Source organism: Myripristis murdjan, chromosome 17 (assembly GCF_902150065.1).
Source record: "Myripristis murdjan chromosome 17, fMyrMur1.1, whole genome shotgun sequence".
Lineage (NCBI taxonomy): Eukaryota > Metazoa > Chordata > Actinopteri > Holocentriformes > Holocentridae > Myripristis > Myripristis murdjan.
Genome location: NC_043996.1, coordinates 6,264,315 through 6,284,678, shown reverse-complemented (window position 1 = coordinate 6,284,678; position 20,364 = coordinate 6,264,315). Strand labels below are relative to the sequence as shown.

The 20,364-nt window shown below is 40.8% G+C and overlaps 1 protein-coding gene across 2 annotated transcripts; it reads left to right on the top strand.

Annotated features, from left to right (window-relative positions):
• Positions 1 to 518: 518 nt before the first annotated feature.
• vapal (VAMP (vesicle-associated membrane protein)-associated protein A, like) lies at positions 519 to 17,775 on the top strand. Of its 2 annotated transcripts, XR_003929720.1 has the most exons (7): positions 519 to 685; positions 9,429 to 9,581; positions 12,326 to 12,429; positions 13,864 to 13,944; positions 16,339 to 16,530; positions 16,759 to 17,092; positions 17,661 to 17,773. XR_003929720.1 is itself a non-coding variant. In XM_030074934.1 (6 exons), exons 1-6 carry the CDS (start codon positions 628 to 630, stop codon positions 16,915 to 16,917), a joined length of 747 nt encoding a protein of 248 aa, XP_029930794.1. In that variant the 5' UTR covers positions 519 to 627; the 3' UTR covers positions 16,918 to 17,775. The 2 variants fall into 2 exon arrangements, 1 of the variants encoding a protein (XP_029930794.1); XM_030074934.1 differs by having other exon boundaries at positions 16,759 to 17,775.
• Positions 17,776 to 20,364: the final 2,589 nt, after the last annotated feature.

The following is a 20,364-nucleotide window of genomic DNA, read 5'->3' as shown; positions in this document are numbered from 1 at the left end:
TTGCCACAACAAGTTCCTTCTCATCTTATTCCTTTGATCTGTGTAGAAAAAGGTCAGGATTTGCACTTTCAGCATCACATGCACCTTTACCGTTGTACTATGAGTGGATTTGCCAACTTTCTCAGTGCCAGAATAGTTGTGTGTAACAAATACATTTCCAAGTTCATCAGGATCATTTTAAGTAACAAGAAGAAAAAAAAAAAAAAAACTACACCACATAATATGTATAGCTCATGTATGTGCATTTTAAAGTGTTCAAAACACCTTAAAGTGTGTTTATGAAGCTATGAGGGCGGAAAGCAGACTAAGGAGGGTGGTAAACTTTGATCAGGAGCAGATCAGTTATTCTAGTTCCACGTTTTATTTTATTTAATTACTTGTTTTTCTCGCATGCAGGCTCTGGTGTACAAACAGTGTAAATTGTTTACTGCTCTAAAACTAATCACTCCAGTTAGCCCATCACATGGACGCGCAGCAGGGTCGCGCACTCGCGCGTTCAAGTATTTCTGCCCACATGCTCGCTCTCAGAGCTCAGTCAGCATTTGACTCAGTAGTGGCAGGGGATCTAGGATTTCCACTTGTCAGTGACTCCCTCATATCGCAATCAAGTGCATCCCCTCAGCTAAAATGTCAAAGTTGGAGCAGGTCCTCATCCTCGACCCTCCCTCCGACCTCAGATTTAAAGGTAGGTGGACGTAATTTCCTTTCGTTGTGAAATGTGTGGCTGATACAAGTGGAGAATTTACCTGGCTGGCATGATTACACACTCCCTCCAGCGAGTTTCGTGGCTAGCTAGCTTGCTAACGTTAGCTACCTTTCACCGCCATTTTAAGTTAGCTAGGGACAAGACGGGCCGCTGCGAGTCCTCGCCGTGTAGTGACGTGGATAACCGGCGTGGCGTGTATCGTGGCGGCCTGTCATTCATATCCGACTCACGTTACGTATCAATGTATACAAAAATATGTGACAGTTGCCAGTGATAGAAAACTGAATAAAAGTGAACCTATTCTCCACCATAGTTGCCACTGCCTTCACTTAAGGTAGCAACGTGAGCTAGCCTGCTGTCCTGGTAGCATAGCTCAACTAGCAGCAGCAAACTGTTGGCTCCGTGGGGCTCAGCCTATTCACTGAAAAGCTAGCTAACTATTTCTTACCCGGACGTTGGCAAGGGAAATTAACTTTTTGGCTGTAGCGAAGAAACCCCCATTTAGCACAAGCATGTTAGGGCAGATACGTAACCACGTCAAGCTAGTGAAGTGTCTGCCAGAGTTTGAAAGGTAAACTTAACTGCAGTATTAACCACCCACTGTCATATAGGTGAGAGTTTGGTTGTTATTTACGTTATTTTTCTATTTCGCGTGTATTTCTACAATTAAATGTGATATTGCGTCATTGACAAAACATATGCTCCCTCAACCCATTCATAGGAAACCTGGAAGTAAGCCTTTTTTCCAGTCAAGACATACTAGCTTGCTTGGCAGTGATAGCACTCTGTGATGTGTCAGTTCACAGTTGGGTAACGTTAGCTCGCCTAGCTTGCTGTGTAACTCAAACACTTGATCTCTGCTCTAATCCAGCGCAGTCTGTATTGTTTTGGTTGTGGATTTTGGAGTCATGGATTCTTAACCCTAAACTCTCTGCAGTTGCTGCCTGTGACATGTGTGTAGACCCAGCTGTTGCTCCAATACCATAAAAATGAACTGTTAATTGTATGTGTTGCTCAGGTGAACTGTGAAGCCAACCTAGTGTCTTTGGAAGCACCAAGTTGTTTTTATGTTGGTGCCATGTCAGTCAGTAGGACTCAGTCTCTAGGAGGAGAGGATTTATTTAATTACTGAATTGATTGGCACCAGGCATGTCATGTTAGGTTGTAGGCAAGGGAGCAAAATATCACTCCAAAGTTAGGCTATATTTTGGTAAGGGAAAAACTGGAATGGCCATTTTCAAAGGGGTTCCTTTACCTCTGACCTCAAGATATCTGAATGAAAATGGGTTCTATGAGCACCCACAGGGATCCCCTTTGCACACATGACAACCTTATGCCAATCCCATGCAGTTTGGGGCACAAACCATGTAGGTGTTTGTTTGCATGCAGTACAAATGTGTTCTGCAAATGTTACATATCGAATTGGCTGTATCATCTTACATGTTACATCAATGCAGATGGGCAATTTGACCTGTAATTATATCAAATATTTTTCATATTGTCTTTGTTAGTTTTGGTCCTTGTGTTTTTTTCTGAATTGCCTTTTGTCCCAGTTTTTAATCCTGTTTGTGCTGCAGGCAGTGTTGCCTGTCTGCACAGCTCCAGAGATGATCCAGTGCTACACAGCCAGGTGTCTCTCAGGACACGAGAAGCTGTTTTTCATTTAGCCATTTGAACTGATGGTAGCCGAGACCTGAAAGAGGTGTTCTTGTGGCAAGAAAGTCCCCCACTAAGTTGCTAGACCTGCTGGACAAATTTGGATGGGGGGAGGGGGGTGACTTAGACAGTTGGTTGCCCTAAAGGAAGTGGTTTCAGCTTCTCCTGTTAAACTGTTCAACAGGCAAAAGTAGTAGACTGGTTGCACTGGTCAGCTCCTGTCAGCTCCTGCTCCTATAAATGCTCAAAGGAGAATATTTGTTTGTCCTTTAAGTGAACCTTAGATGTACCTCAAATTGATATTGCCCATATGTCTGATGGCAGAGACATGGTCCATCATAACGTGATTATGGACCTCCTAAGTTTAGAGTTTCTAATTAGGGTTTCTGTTCCCATTTGGCTTACACCGATTGCCCATCAGTCACAGGGTTCACATTTTCCCTCATCAGATTAAACCTTTAGCCTTTCTGCACCCTGGAATGAACACAAAGATATGAGAAGGCTGACGTTGATTGATTGACCACAAATTCTATTCCACTGAGGCATAAAGGTGGAGTCGCGATAGAACAACAGTCCAGAGACTGGACCTGACTACTACATTCATGGCGCAAAATGCAGTGTAGAACATAATGCAGATATATCTGTATTTTTGTTTAGTCGTTGTCTAAGTAGCAACCTGACACTATTACAGTGCTGAGTGTGTTGCAGTGCATTTGAGAGAGACTTCTGTATTTGAGGTGGAAAATGTAAGAATTTCTGATCTGCTTTCCTGAGGTGCACAGAGGCAAAGCAATACGAGGAGGAGGATGACCGCAGCTCCTTTACTGTCACAGAGAAGAAGCTAAATCTGTCTGTGTGTATCCTAGAGCTGGTCCGTTTTAGAGCCTCTGCTGGGATTCCTCCAGCAAGCTAGAGGGGGCAGCCCTCCTTTCCTCAGCTGTTATTTTTAGAATCGGACTGGCCTGGGGGACCCTAACTCAGCATACATGCGAGGAGATGAGAGAGACGGTGGTAATGCACAGTGGTTACCTCGAAGTTAGGGAATGGATGTGGGCTAGGTGGGTGTACATCTGATGTGTGCAACGCCTTGCAGGGTTTGGTGTGTTTCAGTTTTGATTTTTAGCAGGCTTCCTGGTGTACGGACATTGAGTACACATAATATCTGGAGTACCCTCTATATTTTGTGGCACTTCCTTGTGCATAAACTATTTTTGCAGTTGTCTAAAGGCTACATACCCATCTTAAATGTTTATCTACATCTTGTATCAGTGAATCAAGTGGGTTTGCTTGCTATATTTAATAAAGGATCACAGTTTTTGTCTGAATTCACCTGATCAGACCATCATTCAAAGATTTGGTATACATCTTGATTTTAGCCACAAGTGTCTTTTCTGTTTTAGTGTTTATTATGGCTGACAGTTGTTGTTGCGCTACCTGCAGGGAGAGGAATAACAGAAAGGCTTCATGCCTGTCAAGGCTAGTGCAAATGGCTGCCAGGTACAGCTTTTTGACCAAGACCTCTACTGTGCCCTTTGTTCTTTAAAAAAAATGCTTGCTTTATTGCTCACTGATTGAAAACATCTTATTAAAGACTACTATGTCAGCCAAGACCCTGAATGATTAAAATAAATGGACACACATTTTTGTGTAAAAGCATCCTTGTGCACATGAACTTATCAGGTGTCACTGCCTGTCATTTCCTTATGTGGCTAAAGAAAAGAGTCAACTAAAGCTGATGTCGGTTTGTTAGTTTACTTGGTTTTAGTTCTTTTACAGTGATGAAAGTTATGTGAAAAGGATCTAAATTGAGTTCAGTGTAGCTATATATTGAATGCACAAAATGAATATCTTTGTAATATTGAGATGTCGCCCCTTCTCAACAGTCTAAATCTCAATTTGTCTCAGTGCATGAAATCTTTTTCTAACTTGCCTACTTCTCTTTATCTACACCTCCTCATTTGCAACTGGTATGGAATCAACAACATATAATGGCTTTTACTTGGGCATACATACATACATGTGCAGAATGCAGGCAAACATACCACAGTAACACTAGTGGGGAGGTTTTTCAGGTTTTTAGGAATTCTTTTGTGATACACCTCAGTTGAAAACAACCCTCCAGTTTCACCTTAACTGTACATGGTGACCTCATCTGGGTGGGACCACTCCAATCTGGTCATGCATTGCTTCTTATCTCTTCAGCACTGGGTGTGAAGAAAAGCTGAATATGGCCTTTGTGCACACCAAGGTTACAACCCAGGTCTGAGGGACCATGCAGAAATATGTTTTGTATATCTGTTTGTTTGGTTTGAGACTTTCTTGGCGTTTTTAAGAATATAGAAAAACACAAAAGAGTGAAACATCTGGGGGGAAATGTGTAAAGTCACCACACTTGACCCTGAGAGTGGCTGTATGTCACAATCTGACCTGCATCGCATGACTGAGGGGCGACACATGAGGATTTGGGGGAAAAAAAGGCATTATTATGAATTTACATGCTAATAACATAAATAAGAAACTGATCAACTGATGATTTAGAGTGGGCTACCAGTAATCAGTGGCACAGGGTCAGGGTGTATAGAATCTCTGATTGCACTGATGGAATTTGGCGAAATGTTACAGGTAGTCTCGCATAGCCAGACCTATCTCCACACTTTGTTTTAGCACTGTACCAGTGCTGGAGAAAGGTCTGGCTGAAGCCATTATCAGTCTGCTTATAGGGAAAAAAAAACACTCTGGCTTGTTTGTATTTCTTTAAACCAATCACAAGTGTCTTGGGCGGCACTGCAGCCACGGTGCCCTTGCAAAATAGTGTCAGGGTTAGCAGAAGGGGAGGAGAATGCTGAATGAAATAGTCTCCCAATAGCAGGCTTTTACCCACAGACAACATCCGGTGACTCAGACTGTGTTGAAGTTGGAAAATTATGGTTTATTAAGGATGGTTGGTACTTTTGTGTTCAAGTGAGATGTAGCTTGCTCTTATGGCAGCATCAGACTGTTATGTCCATATTAATAAAGCTTCAATAAAAATACAAGTAATGATGTTTACATGGTTTCAAACAGTGTCCAATGCAGTATTTTTCCTAGGTTGGCGAAGGCACAGCCTAATTGACTTACATTCATTCTCAACAGCATGTGGGTGTCTAAGTCAAATGGACACCCACACGGGTGTTCCAACGGCCTCCCCTCCCCCTGACAGGCCGCTCAAGTCGACTCATCACCATGAAGATGAGTGTGTTCCCGGTCCAAGTCAAATGGACACGGGCGTTTCAAGCACTACTGCCGCTGTTACGACCAGAGCCTATTCTGTTAATATAGATTAATATAATATAGATGAGTCAATGAGTACAAATCTGAAGAATATTGAGCAACTTATTAATATTGTCCCCACCCTCCAAAATGTTTGCGTATCCCCCCTCAACAAAGCCAGAATCCTAGGGGGAACACTGCAACTTATGACTAACCATAACCAAACCTTAGGCCTGACCTTATCCAGTAAGCCAAAATGACCACTTTGAATGAAAAAAAAAAAAAAAAGACTTTGTCATCCTTGGGGGAAAAAAGAACCGATGCCAGGCTTGTAGCACTCAAGTCTAGGACTTGACCCTTTTTTTCATCATTTTAGTTTTTTTTTTTTTTTTTCTTCCTCTTTGTCATACAGAAGTGAAGAGACTTAATGTATTACTTAAATGAGGTAGCATGGATTAGGGCTGCATGACATTAGAAAAACTACCAAAACAGGCAGAGCTCATTTTCAGGTTGTGGTAGGCGGCTAGTTGGGTCTGCTTTGGTTGTTTTATAAAGTGATTAAGTGCACCCCTTGTCCACAACACATAGCAAACTGATTGCAGTGCATGCAGAGAATGCCTATCACTAGTGACAAACTCTTTGTATCCAAGAACCCTTAAATCAGGCTATATTATTTAATATCAGATGGACTTTTCTTGTAGATTAGTCATGGAGAATGAGAACCTTGCAAGTTTTTCTTTTTGTCTCAGCCAGCAAAGAAGTTATAGCATGATGTGTTTGAGCTAATTTCCTATACTTGACATCACACATCCTACAACATGACTATCGCAGATGCAGATCGCGATGTCAGTGCTGAAACGATATAACATACAACTCTAGTGTAAATGACATTCATGCCTCTTGTGGTTTTGCACAGTGTGCTGTATTACAAGTATAAGTGTGTTCAGCTTCCTCCGACCTGCTCACAGTGTGCGGCACGTAGAGGTGTCAAAAGAAACTCCTCCAGTGGTGCGCTTTGCCTTTGCAGATTTTATTTGATTTGATGAGGCCTCATGATGCATGACTAAGAAGTTCCATGTAGGGCTGGGCGATATGAACAAAATCAAATATCACAATATTCTTTACTGAATACCTCTGTTGATATTGTGGTGATATTACAGAGATAACTGTTGGTACTTTTACAAAATATTTTCACCATGAGATTATTGATAAATAATAATTAAAAATGTGGAATTGATTACCAAGCAAGTAGAGGTAAATTATATAACAGCTAGAGTAGCAAGTTCAGAAAACTGCTTTTCTTTATGGTAGTGCATCCTTTAAAACCAGGACAAGACAGTGTTTACGCCAGATCACAATATTACAGTCTCCAAAATCTCAGATCACTTAAGTAGTAAAGAAAATAATAAAATATATAAACTAGAGGTGTAATAATGTAAGGAAACATAGGCAATCTGTACATGCATCCTGATACTGGCAATAGTAACATTTCTTCAGTAAGTAGTAACATTTCTTCAGTCAATTAACATTTCTTCAGTCAATTACCTAGGCCAAATCCCTTCCCAAAATTGTAACTGCACATAAGGCAATGCAAGACCACATAGGTGCACTAGACTTCCCCGTGCTACCTCTGTGTTTTATTCAGTGTAAGTTACCTCAGGATCCTCTGCAGACTACTCCAGCCCGACACACATCTAGGGTGTAGCTGAAGTGACATTTTGACACTGAACCATGAATTACCCTTAAATCCACATCATTTACAAACTGAGGTGTGGAAAAGTGTAGAATTATGCAGTCAAACATGTTGCTACTGCAGAGAACCTACCGTATTGCTTGTCAAGTGCACATATTTCAGATAATAATACAACAGAACTTACCTCTTGCCCTCATTCAGGCATCCGTGGTTCTGATAAGAGCAATTTGTTTGGTAATTTAGTTTGTGTTAGAAGCCCTTTGCTTGTCCATAATCTGAAATGATTGTGAGTTGCAGGCCACGGCTGGCCTTGCTACACACTGCATTCTTCACCAAGCTACTGATCATTCACCATGCACTGGACTGCCAGACCAGACATTCAAATTGTCAACACTTTGACCACCTATGTTGATGGACATATCACAGTTGAGTGTAGAACCAGCTGGTTTTGCTGTCATTCTGCTTGCCATGTCCAACATTCAGCAGTTCACCAAAGCAAGCATTCCTCAATATTTGCCAAGGAGCCTAGCCTGTGTTCTGCCTTAACCATTGCAGTCTGGAAAATGTTTCTTCAAAGCTGTAGAAACCAAGGCTCTTCTCAGGAATTTGACACTTGTGTTTCTGGGATGTAGATAGTGATACCAAATATTAACCCTGCTGAGGTGATAATTTGCAAATTGACTCACTGGTAGTTTAATAAAGTGAAATGGTGCAAATTTAGAAGGAGCTGGAGCACCACCAGGGAACGAAAATTTCTAGTTCATTCACCACAGTGGCTGGTGAATGGAGTGACTGTTCATTAGAGTAGAGAAGAGACCAACCACAGGTTACACAGATGACTTGTCTCAATATAGGCCAAATATTGCACTTGGGTAGTGACATGTATGCTTGTGTAAAAGGTTCAGACTGTAAATTGCATCACAGGTCATCTCGAAGATGTAGACTTTGCCTGCAGCACCCGTGGTATAATTTGAGGAACCACCTGTCATGGGGCATTTGTTTTGAGCTGCCAGTGGTCCTGCAGACTCTTTCCAATCTGCCAGACTAATTGTGCTGATCTAGTTTGGGGTACCTGTGACTTGGTGTCCAGCTGTGTTTTTGACAGGGCCTGGCCCATCCAAGCTGGATGCTGCTGATCATAGTTAAGGACCTAATTTGAGGCAAACCCAGTCACAAGATGGAGAGCAAACAGTTTCCCAATATTTGACCCGAGCAGCCTGGCTTTTCATTTCCAATACGAGCATGAGACATTCATGTGAAATCAGTTGTTTGGAATAAAATCTTAATTGATTCAGGTGATTTGGCCCCTAGCTGCTTAGAAGCATGCTCAGGGCACTGCCGATTTTTCAGTTGGAAAATCTCAAGCTTTGTGTTGGGGAAGGTTTTGGGAAATGATGGTGCAATACCTGTCCATAAATCAAGATACATGTTGTAAAAAACCTTCAGCAATATGTAGCCAAGAGTATCATAAGCATCAGTAATAATGTATGTTTTATTTTTTATTTTTTTGGACTTTTGATGTGGAAAAAGATGCCTGCTTGTATCACAGCTGAAATATTCAGCAAAACTAATGGCATGATGTCAGTATAGTGCCTCCTTTCTTCCTCCTACCATCTTTCTCCCCTGTTTTCCACAATATTTGTAGTAGCAATATTGTGCTGTCCAGCTCCAAGCCAAGAAACCTTCTCTTAAGTTATTTCCCACAATCTAATTGAGTTGCAGCCTGATACTGTTTATCAGCTAAACCTTTTTCAAGTGGCCTGTCCCTCCTTTGTGGAAGAGGTGTAAACTTGTAATGTTTAAATCCTGTTTAGTGTAGACATGCAACATGTTTGTCCTCCATCCTAATGCATTTAAATTCAGCCTCTCACAACCAGCCCTGTTTTGGTGCTGCTTCTGTTCCACAGCAGGTCATGTTCCCTGAAACAAAATTTCTCAAGATGGTTTATCATAGAAAGTGGAACTACATGGCTTTGTATTTCATAGAGAAATGTGGCTGTATGGTACTTAAAAAAAACAACAACAACATACTATCACTGGTTTTGTTTTACACCATCTCTTTAAATAGTACTCTTGCTACTGAATGTATGCAGTGCAGTGAATACTGAAATGTTTGTCCACCAGGTCCCTTCACAGATGTAGTCACCACCAACCTCAAACTGAAGAACCCTTCTGACAGAAGAGTATGTTTCAAAGTGAAGACGACAGCGCCGCGCAGGTACTGTGTACGGCCAAACAGCGGCGTTATCGATGCAGGAGCGACCGTCACTATCTCTGGTGAGTGAGTTTGTTCCGACCAGAAACAGAATTTTTCTTTTTTTCTCAACCTTAGCCCTTAGAATTTTGTTGTTTATTGGAGGAGACTGCAGAAAGCTGAGAGGGACAAAGTGTCCCTGCTTTCAGGTCCCAGAGTCTGCAAACATTTGTCTGAATTTGTTTTTATTAATTTGTGCTGCTATGCTCTTGCAAGAGGAGGAAAGTTTTGGTGAGATTTAGTCACAAACTAAAAGGGCACGCATGGAGTTTGAGCCGGGTCTTAACCGCCACACAATCAGTGAACACTTTGCTAGCTAGCTTCAGCATTTTAGAATTGTAATTGTATATTTTGCATAATACCTGGTTGATTGTTAGGGTTATAACAATTCACTCAATTCACAATCCAATTCATGATACAGGGTTCATGATTCATTATTCTCACAATGTTTGGAACAAAATTTGATTTAAAATTATGAATGTTTTTTTTTCTTAGGCATAATTAAAACAAAACATTTTTTTTTTCCCTGTCTTCATAACCCCACAACCATTTCTTTAGAAACCTGCCGTAGAGAACTGAACACTCGAACAGAGGTCCAAGATACACGCTCAGTTGGGGCCACTGTTTTGTATCATAATTTTAATTTTCAACAGAAAATCTGTTAAAATGATTTTTGTTGGTGTGTATCAAGCAAAATATGATTTGTAGGCCTGTCCATCTCTGTAGCATTGTGATAACTTGATTCATAACAATGTTTTGTCACACATCAAATAATTTCAGCTCTTGCAATTTGGTTATTGCACTTGGCCATATTGGAACTTCAATATTTCAATTAATTGTTCAGCCTTATTTGGAAGTAAATCTACCCATTCTCATGGACCTTGTTATATACACTGGGAAATTAAATTTTAACACATCATTATCAGTTTTCCTGTAGCTCTCAATATTTGGGTTAAGGTTAGGGTTAGGTTTAGGGTCAGGGTTAGTGGATTGGACACAGTATTGTCAAGATTGAATATAGAGAGGTTACCCATATGTAAACCTCTCCAATCCAGAGGGCGTAGCTAATAACTGTCTAGATGGTAACTCTACTGTCACAAATATAGGTTCAAAATCTTGCAAGTGCAGTTAGGGTTAAGGTTGAGGTTAGGGCAGAGTAAAGTGCCACTGAATCAAGTGCACATGTGCAAGAAGAGTGCAAGATTTTCACAAATCGAGGGTTAGGCTACCATTTAGACACGACCCTAATAATTGTCCCTACTTATCCAACAGGCTGTCTGTTTGCATATTTTTTTTAATCTTGTTTTTGTCTTATTTATGTATTCAGCTTCCACATCAATTGATTCCTTTTTGTGTTTGTTGTAGGGTTGTTTTACTCATTAATGGCTGTTAGAATTAGTTTTCAGACAGATGCAAGTATATTTAAAAGTAACAGAAAAAGGGCATGTAAAACAAATATCTTTGAGAGATGGTTGTTTCCTTGGTGAGCATAACCTGGACCCCTCTAGTTGTGGCAGGTTTTCAAAATCTGCACAATGTTCTCAACTATTTGCATCCCTGACTTTATTTTTTTTTACACTGTTTGGCTGTGCACTGGATGCCCTGCTCTCCCAAATTCAGAGTTTTTATTTTTCCTTTTTTAACTTTCATTTCTGATCTAGAACATTGTAGCAAATGGGGTAGCTAGCCTCTAAACAGATGGGCACAGGCTAACTTAGGCTAACTCGGTAGAGTCCAGATTTATTCCCTGTGCCACAGCGTTCAGACTTCTCTGGAGGTTGAAGCGTCCTTGCCAAAACAACACAGGGTGGCCAACTCCTGAACAACTGAACCAACAACTGAACTTAACTTCTTTGTGGTCTGAACTTGACGATTCTCAATTGTATATTCATATCCCGTTCTCCATTATGACCTCTCACACATTGCCACATTTTTACATGGCAAAGTATCATGATGCGAGATATTGTTACACCCTGATCAATTAGCTATGTTGCCAAAATGTACCTGCATCTAGCTGATGTTAATCTCCATAACCCAAGGCCACCTCTACTGAAATTACTAATATTTACAGAAAGTGAGAAGGTTCATTTCCGTAAAGGTGATAGAGCTGGGTGTTGTCAAGTGTTCACATAAATATGGAAGCCGTTGTGGTTAGAGAAGCAGAAGAATGTCTGTAGAAGCAAAAGAAATAAGTAATGTGTTGAGGTAAGAGTCATAGATCAGCCTCTAGGCTACTGCTGCTAATCTCATATCTATGATTATAATTAAATGTAAAACAGTAAAAATAGATGAGAGAATTCTGTATGTTCCTTTTGATTAAAGCACATTCTGGTCAGCTGCTTTGCCTGGACTTATGTATAGCACTGTGAATGTATGGCACTGTGTCGGCTTACTGAGTAATATGGCATGCCATTCCATTTTAAGGTTTGATGGTGTGAATTTAAACAAAATTCCCTGTGGAAATTGGCAGAGTGATGGTAGGATTAACCAATCAAAGAAAATGACATCAACATGACTTCAGTCACGAATTAGCCTTTGGTTCTCAGCATGTGTTGAATAGCCTATAGTCAAAGTTGCCCCTCCCCATGTTGACGATTTTCACACATTGCTCGGTACAGTTCACATCTGCTCTGTATGCTCTGATCTGACTTTGGATACGGCTAATAGCTTCTAGTGTATAATACAAGTTGGGATTTTTCCTGTTGAATGTTGTATGTTTCTGTTTTCATAGATTTCATGTTTTGACATGTTTTTTTTCTATTCACAGTAATGCTACAACCCTTTGATTATGACCCCAATGAGAAAAGTAAACACAAATTCATGGTGCAGACCATCTTTGCCCCACCAAATGTGTCTGATATGGATTCATTGGTAAGTAACCGAAATATATAAAGAACTAATAAAGATTTTGCTGGGGAAAAAAAACAGACATTATAATCTATCACCTATTTGAGTGAACAAAAAATAGTTAAGTTACAAACTGTTTAAATGCAAGGAACCACAACCATCAAGAATAAAGATGCACTGTACCAACACATTATGTAATAATACCACATTTTGTAATAACCTTCAACAATATGATACACTGTTTCTTTGATTTGATGATTTAAAAACCTTGAACAAAAAATGTAATAAATTTTCCTGCATTTTTACATAATGCATTGTTACATGCACTGAAGGAGAGAGCTTGACTAAAATGGTTGCATATGCATCTTTGGCACCTCTCAGCGAGAGTCAGTTTGCCCCTCACTGGCCATACATATATATAGAAATATGCAATTAAGGTTTGTTCTCAGGCTGAAATACCTAATGAAAGTGATCCTCTGCTGGCCTCAGTTGCTACCCTTGGTCTCAAAAAAACAAATCACCTTCACACTATGTACAAAAAAATCTACAGGAAACACAGGAGGTCTTGTCGTCCCACATTTGTTAGTTTTCCCACCCTTTCTATATCTAAACTGAGGTCTGTGCTCTTCATAAACGTGAACTTACATATCAGCTATGGCACAATTTATTGGAGAGGCTTTTATGGCCAGTATTGAAACATTTGGGATGCGCTCTATTTTTGTCCACCAGAGGACAGCAAATGCTCAGTCACTCAGTTAGCATACACGTTGCCTGTTGCTCTGCTCCTGATCTGGCTTGTCTTGCATGAGAAGCAAAAACCAGGAAGTGCAGTGGAACAAAGGTAACTGACTTGATAAGTAATCTGGAATCTAGGAAGACGGGAAAATTGGTTCCACTGTAGTAATCAACCCTACTGCAATTCTTTGTTGGACTTTTCACTGCTGCTGTAGCTTATTCCTGGTTCACAATAGTGTAGTGAAACTATGTTTTGTAGACAGAAGGCTACAAAAGTATGCAACCTGACGTTGGCAATATCCATGGCTTTAAATGTGTCGATAGGAACATGAAAGAATTAGGCCTACGTGAAAGTTTGGAAAAAGCCAGGAAGCTCACCATCACTGGGCCCATCCTGCTTGTTTCCCCCTGAAACAAGCAGGATGGCCTAAGTATAAATTTAAGTATGAATTTCTCTCCTTAACTTTATAGTTGTGTGAAAAATTAGTGTCTGAAAAGTATGGAGTTTGTGTAGGAAAATGTATGGAGAGCAAATTCTTAATGTGTGTAAATGCAGAAGAGTCAAGGTTGGGTTGCATTTGACTTGTATGAATTCAGTTGAAGTGTGTGTGTGTGTGTGTGTGTGTGTGTGTGTGTGTGTGTGCGCGCGCGCGTGTGTGGATGGAATCCAGCTGCTAGCAGTTTGGGTTGATGAATAACATGCCCATTTTTCATCTCCACCAGTGGAAAGATGCAAAACCCGATGATCTCATGGATTCCAAGCTGCGATGTGTCTTCGAGCTGCCTTCTGAAAACGATAAAGTGGTAAGAGGCTCTGCTGCATGTTAAAAACAAGAGGGAGTAGTCTGCATATAAAGGGCTCATTTCCACAAGGCCATATAATAATAACCTGAACCTCAGTATTTCTGAATTATACAGAATTCACTCAGCAAAAGCGCTAGCATTTTGTTAGCCAGGGATTTAAGATACCTAATAAAGTTTAAAGTGCCTCGCACCTTCTTTTCACTACTAAGGGAGTCCCCCTTTCCCCCCTACTAGCCCGAATTGCTCTTTAACTCAGAAGTTAAGTTTATTACTTTGACACTCACTTTGAGTAAAAGCAAGATGCTTTTTGTTGCTACCATTATTATTTTAAGACCTAAAATGTTAAATTAATTTGTCATTCTGTTATTTGAATAATTCTCCGATGGCCATCATGTTCTTCAACTACTCCACATTCAGTGCTTTTATACAGCAGATTCTTGATAAAACTGAATAAGGTCAATATTTTGTAGATGACAAATATTCCATTTCTTGCTTAGGGTGCTCCCTCTCTACATTCCAACTTCAAAAATAAATAAAAATGATTAAAGATTAGTGAATTGAGGATATCGCGCATGGCAGCTTGTAAATGGCACCATTTGTAGTGTTGTAATAACGTGCAAGTAAGCACACAAATTGTGAAGGTCTGTTCATTACCTCATCTCTGTGCACACTCACTGTTTTTTTTGTTTGTTTTTTTTTTGTTCTCATGCAACTCAATAGATGTATAAGGGTTTCTCTTGAGTTGTGTTCACACCAAGCATGTTTGGAGCAGTTCATTTAAACACTGAATTTATGAATTACTTAAATGTTCTTACCTCCAGTCCAGTGGAACCTAATGGTAAACAGGATGCATAATTTATTTTAATGAGAATATAAACCTGCCCCTCCTCTTCAGGTGGCTTTTGTTTACAAGCCCTGGTTTTATGTTATTGGGCAGTGTGAGAATGAATGGATGCAACTAACATCCTCCTGGTTCAGACAAAAGAAAATGAACTATGGGTGAGATCAAACCCGTAGTGATGGTAGCGCAGCAACAAATTAGATAACACAGTGGATAATTGAACACATGTTACAGGATCAGCTAGGCCTCACATTCAGTGCAAGGTGACACTGTATAGTAGACCAGAGGACCTCAACCTGGCTTCTGTAGACCTCCAGGGGTCATTGAGGAGGTTCCAGTGGGTCACCAGAAAAATGTGAATATTTTAATTTCACTATTATTTCACAGACTAGAAGTTAGCCTAATGAGAAAATGTATAAGAATGACTGTTCCATTCATAGTTTTGTCCACTGCTAATTTGCAAATCTACATTATAGACAGATATTGAATAATTCAGTCGTATCAGATAGGGATCCCTGAGACTACAGCTGAGTCTGCAGCTTGATGTGTGTCAGTTTGGGGGTCCTCGCTATCAAAATGTTGAGAACCTCTGCAGTACACCATATATTCAACCCAGCAAATACACATCAGTGTGTGCATTGTTGTTCAAGTGGATATCTCAGGCTCCACTCATTAAGGCCTTGAATGTGGGCCTGGCCTGCCACCCTAGGACCAACCCAGGCACTTTGAAGTTCAAGTCTGGAGAGTTTTCCAGCAGGGGCGGGAATCAGAGACTCCACAACACGATATTACCAAGATACAAGAGTACTGATTGATTTTAAACATTTTGCAGTATCACATTAACATATTGTTATTTAAGGAAATAGTCACCGTCTGTTTAATCTAATGAGGTAAAGTTTTCAGTATGATCATCTCACTTGAGTCATGTTTCTGGCAACAAAATGGTATTGTCAAACAGACGGACTGACCAACACTGTCATAAAAAAACAGTCATAAATGTTGCATCAGTACTTTGCAATACAATATTGATTCTTGGAGTCCATGTATCAATACAATATTGACGTGCATAGAGATACTAGGTTGTTTTATGCATCCCTATTCAGTGGGTTGGATGAGGTCAAGTTCAGGCTGGCAGACACATTAAGGAGACAGCAGTAAGGGACTGTGGGTACAGACAGAAATATGATGGTTGCCAAACTTGGACACATTAAGATCCACAGCCTAATGGCCTCTGTACTTTGTGTAACATGGTAGATTTTTATCTTTACCCTCCCTCTGCTATACCATACATGAGTTGTATTCCCATCATACAACCCTCCATTTCCCCATGCCATCATGTTGTCTGTTCTATAAGACAAAGCCACATCAAACATGACTTTTGCAGGGACAGATTTCCTCCCTGGCCTCTTTGATGTGGCGCTCTGTGCTTCTGGGGCCTGGACAAGGCTGCCTTTCTCTGGCACAGGCTTCCGTCTAGAGGCTAACCTCCCAACTTAACCCAGGACATGCTGGATTTCACTTCAGTGGCTTCTCTTCCTCTTTGTGTCGGGCAGAATGACGTGGAGGCGACCAAAGCAGCCCCAGTGATGAACTCTGCGAAGGGCGACGGCTCGTCGGCAACCATGGCGGCAGCCAAGCCTGTCAGTGCCTCCCTGGACGATACAGAGATGAAGAGAGTGATGGACGAGTGCAAGAGGCTGCAGGCCGAGATGAGCAAGCTTGCTGAGGAGAATCAGCAACTGAAGGTCAGATATCCTGACATTATTGATAGAAATATCATAATACATTTTACGTTTCAGTTGTGCTTTTCAAGATGAGTGTATATTATAAACAGAAAAAGAGATGTCTTCACATTTCAACAAATCAGTTGATACCAAAATGTTGCGCTGAAGATCTTTTTTGGGGAACATGACATTTCATCTTTGCTCTGCTCTGCTGTAACATTTCCCTTGTTTGTGCTTTTTCTTTCACAGGATGGTATTAGAATGAGAAAAGCACCTCGCATAGAGCACGTGACAACAAACTCAACCAGCCTCCTTGGTCGAGAAACCAGCGCGGCCTCCCTGCCCTCCCTCCTCGTCGTCATAGCAGCAATCTTCATCGGATTCTTCCTAGGGAAGTTCATCTTGTAGACTGGGAGACGCATGCCAGCCGTATCCCCCAACCCGGCTCCGGAATCAAATAGGCCTGGAAAAACCGAGAAGTCTTTCTGTTGACTTTGCCATATCATTGGTAGTGCGGCCTACAGTGAACACGTCTGTACAGCATCATTCGAGGGCGTCGCCTTTTTACAGTCTCTCACACACGGTTAGTACACACACAGAGAGTTGAGAAAGAAAGGCGAAAAAAGTGATTGCTCCTTTTTGTTTTCTGTTCTGATGGCTGGATGTACAGATAATGTGGCGGGATAATGAAAGTTGTACACTATCAGTCAACATGGAGGACAGTTGAGATGCACCTAGAGTGACCTTGGGCAAGAAGCAGTCAAATAAAGATTCTCTCTCTTTCTCTCTGTCTCTCTCTCTCTCGCTCTCTCTGTTGTTTTAATAGGAATTGAATGGAGTGTTAGGTGTCTTGTAAATGTTGTTTTAAATCCTTTTAAGAAAAGGAAAGAACTTCCATCAAAAAAGACCTTGCTACCTGTTGCTGGATTGCCTCTGAAGTCAAGTTAATTTGTTCAGTTTGTAATTTCTACTTTTTCTCTTGGAATGTTCGAGTCCAGCTGGGGATATAGGTGCCTCCTTCCTTGTACATTTCTGTCCTTTCCTATCCCTGACAACACCAATGCAGACTTTATATTATTATTATTATTGTTATTATTATAATTATTATTATAATTATTAATATTATTATTGTCCTTTTTTTCTCAATACAGATCATATATTCCTTCTGAGGCAAATGTTGACTGAACTAAGGTCTCCATTCTTAAAATCCTGTCCCATGGTATTAAGCATTGAAGAAATAAAAAATGAAAAAATGTGGTTTTGATAGCTGTCTCTTCCTGTGTCTCTGTTGAAATTTATGCTATTGGATATCATACACTTTTTGATGCCATACCATGAATGTACTGTGCTCACAAAAATGTGTCTGCTAGTTTCCTCCAGTGTCGGAGCCAAAATGGGGGATTGGAGACTTTGATGAAATCTTGACAGTTCTCTCTACCAGTATGTGACTTTGAAATGCACTTGATGCATTAGGTTAATAGGGTCATTTAGCTGTTTTCTTCATTAATGTTGCAGATGGATATGAAATCTGGGAAATGCTTTTCAAACCGAAGTCCACTGTTATGAGTCCATGATGAAAAGTGTACTTTGTTGAAGTTACAGTGTACATCCATGTAAAAGTGTGACAGTTAAAGATCAGTGAATTATCTCTATTAGAGTTCATTTGATTAGGGATAAGTGCACAAATAGCAAAACTGTCTTTCCATGAAATGGACTGACGAGCTGAATTCGGAAGTTATAATCACATATTAAGTCCATCTGTTAAATTTTCTCAATGAAATGGAAGAGGGGATTTTTAGCCTTGAGAGTATCAACTGGGTTTAATGCAAAAAAGGTGGTGTCAGTAATTGGTTGTCCCTCTATATTGTTTACTCAGTGTATAGATTTATGGTTGTCAGTATCAAGCAAGTGCAGTCTGTTCTGGCCTTATGGTAAGATTGGCAAAATCTGCATTATCATTTAGACCCATCATAACTGCCATCGCTGTGTGCAATAAGGTGCTCTCTGTATAAGGCTTCCAATTTACTGAAAATAAAGCCCTCAGTCATTCTATTAAACTACAATTTGATCGATTGCATTATTGCATGAATAGCATTATGATCACATTTTTATGTTCACTTAAATGTGATATGACTCATACATAGAGCTGAATACTCCGCCCGAGGTGTGAGGTGCTTGAAGGGCAGGTGTTTCCCTGCCTTTCACCCAGAGCATGCTGGGATAGACTCTGGCCATCCCTACTTCTCTAGTTAGAAATAAATTTGTTTGGGAAATGGATGAATAGACTCATACTGACTTTCACTTTGGTGCATGTTCTGTGTTATCCTCAGAGGCCTCTATACCTTTACCATAGTCAGTGTTAGCTCGAATGACACTTAAGTCAGAGAGCCACTCCTGTGTAAAAGGGTTTGGTGCTGCACCATTTGCCTTCCAAAATAAGCACACCTTTCTTTACACAAGGAGGATGGTCTGTTAAGATACATCATTTCATCTTAGAGAACCGGGATTATGACATAAGTAACAAGTTCTTTTTCAAACAATTGTTTTGGTGTCTTACAATGAGGATATGTCAACACGTGTTTTGCCAGGAAAGGTTATCTGATAGCCTGACCACCAGCCTGAAGGGGGTGGACGTCAGTGAGTTCCCACCCTCATGACTGTGTGCACCAGAAACAGTGCAGTGATGTCCAGTCTACAGAACCTCAAAAAGGTACAAAGTGAGGTTCAGCTTGATGCAGCACATATTTCTTACACAGTCACTCCTGTAAAGTGAGCCCAAGACTTTGCCATGCCTTTGGAATGTGCACACAGCTCAGGTTGTGACTGCAACCCCCCTTGTGTAGACCAATTATATCACCCCCACCATGTAGGGGTAGAGACACTGATTGGCAGCGGGTATGTCCATGCAACACTTAGCCCAAGACAAAGACACCGCATAACAGGACCAAAGCTTTCCAAAAAGCTTATGGCTTTGGTCCTGTCCATATAAGACACAATGCTCTCACTGGATAAAGCATGCAGAATTGCAAATGTTCAGGAGAAGGAAAATTAGGAAGATAAAAACCGCCCACCTATAAGGGAGGACACACTACATATGGCCTCAGAGTCACTTTACACTTGCACAAACAGTGCACTCTGTGTGCCACAAGCACACATGAATGTCACCAACACATTTTGCTGATGCTAGTGCCAGCAGTACTGCTGTCTTCTAAGATCCACCTAATTTAAAGGTTCAAAAAAAGGTTCCCCAGTTTTTTTTTAGGCAGAATGGAGCCAATATGCACCTCTCATAAAATTGCAGATAAGAGCTGTGTCTGCAAAGCCCACATTATTGGCAGATATGACTACCAAGTCAACTTAAATGATGACAAAAGCCTTGCCCTTACCCTTATTCAGTAACCCCTGTAAAAACGAAAGAATGGCTATCAAAAATCACCAGAATGAAACAATCTGGGATTTTTCATGCTGTTCTTGAGAGACTGTGGATGGGGCCCTTCCACTATTGGTGGTAATAACTAATACCGAGTAACAAACTCTTGGGGGTTCCCACTTTCTAATGTCCTCACTACTTTGTCTGACCCAGCACCCTCCAGCCATCTCTCCACACAGTTGTATAGAGGGCCTAGAGGAGCCTGGCCTGCCACTATGGAAAGTACACTGGCACTCTCTGGTTTTGGAAGTCTGCATGAACTGTCATGTGCCATTAGTGCCAATACAGGTAAATATTTTATGCCTCTCAATGCATCTTGGTTCACACATTTTCCCCATGTCCTCAGCCATGTGCCTGGTTGCAACAGGGCTGCTTTTATTAACATGCATAGTGTGTGACAACTGTGGACCTCCACAACAAACAAC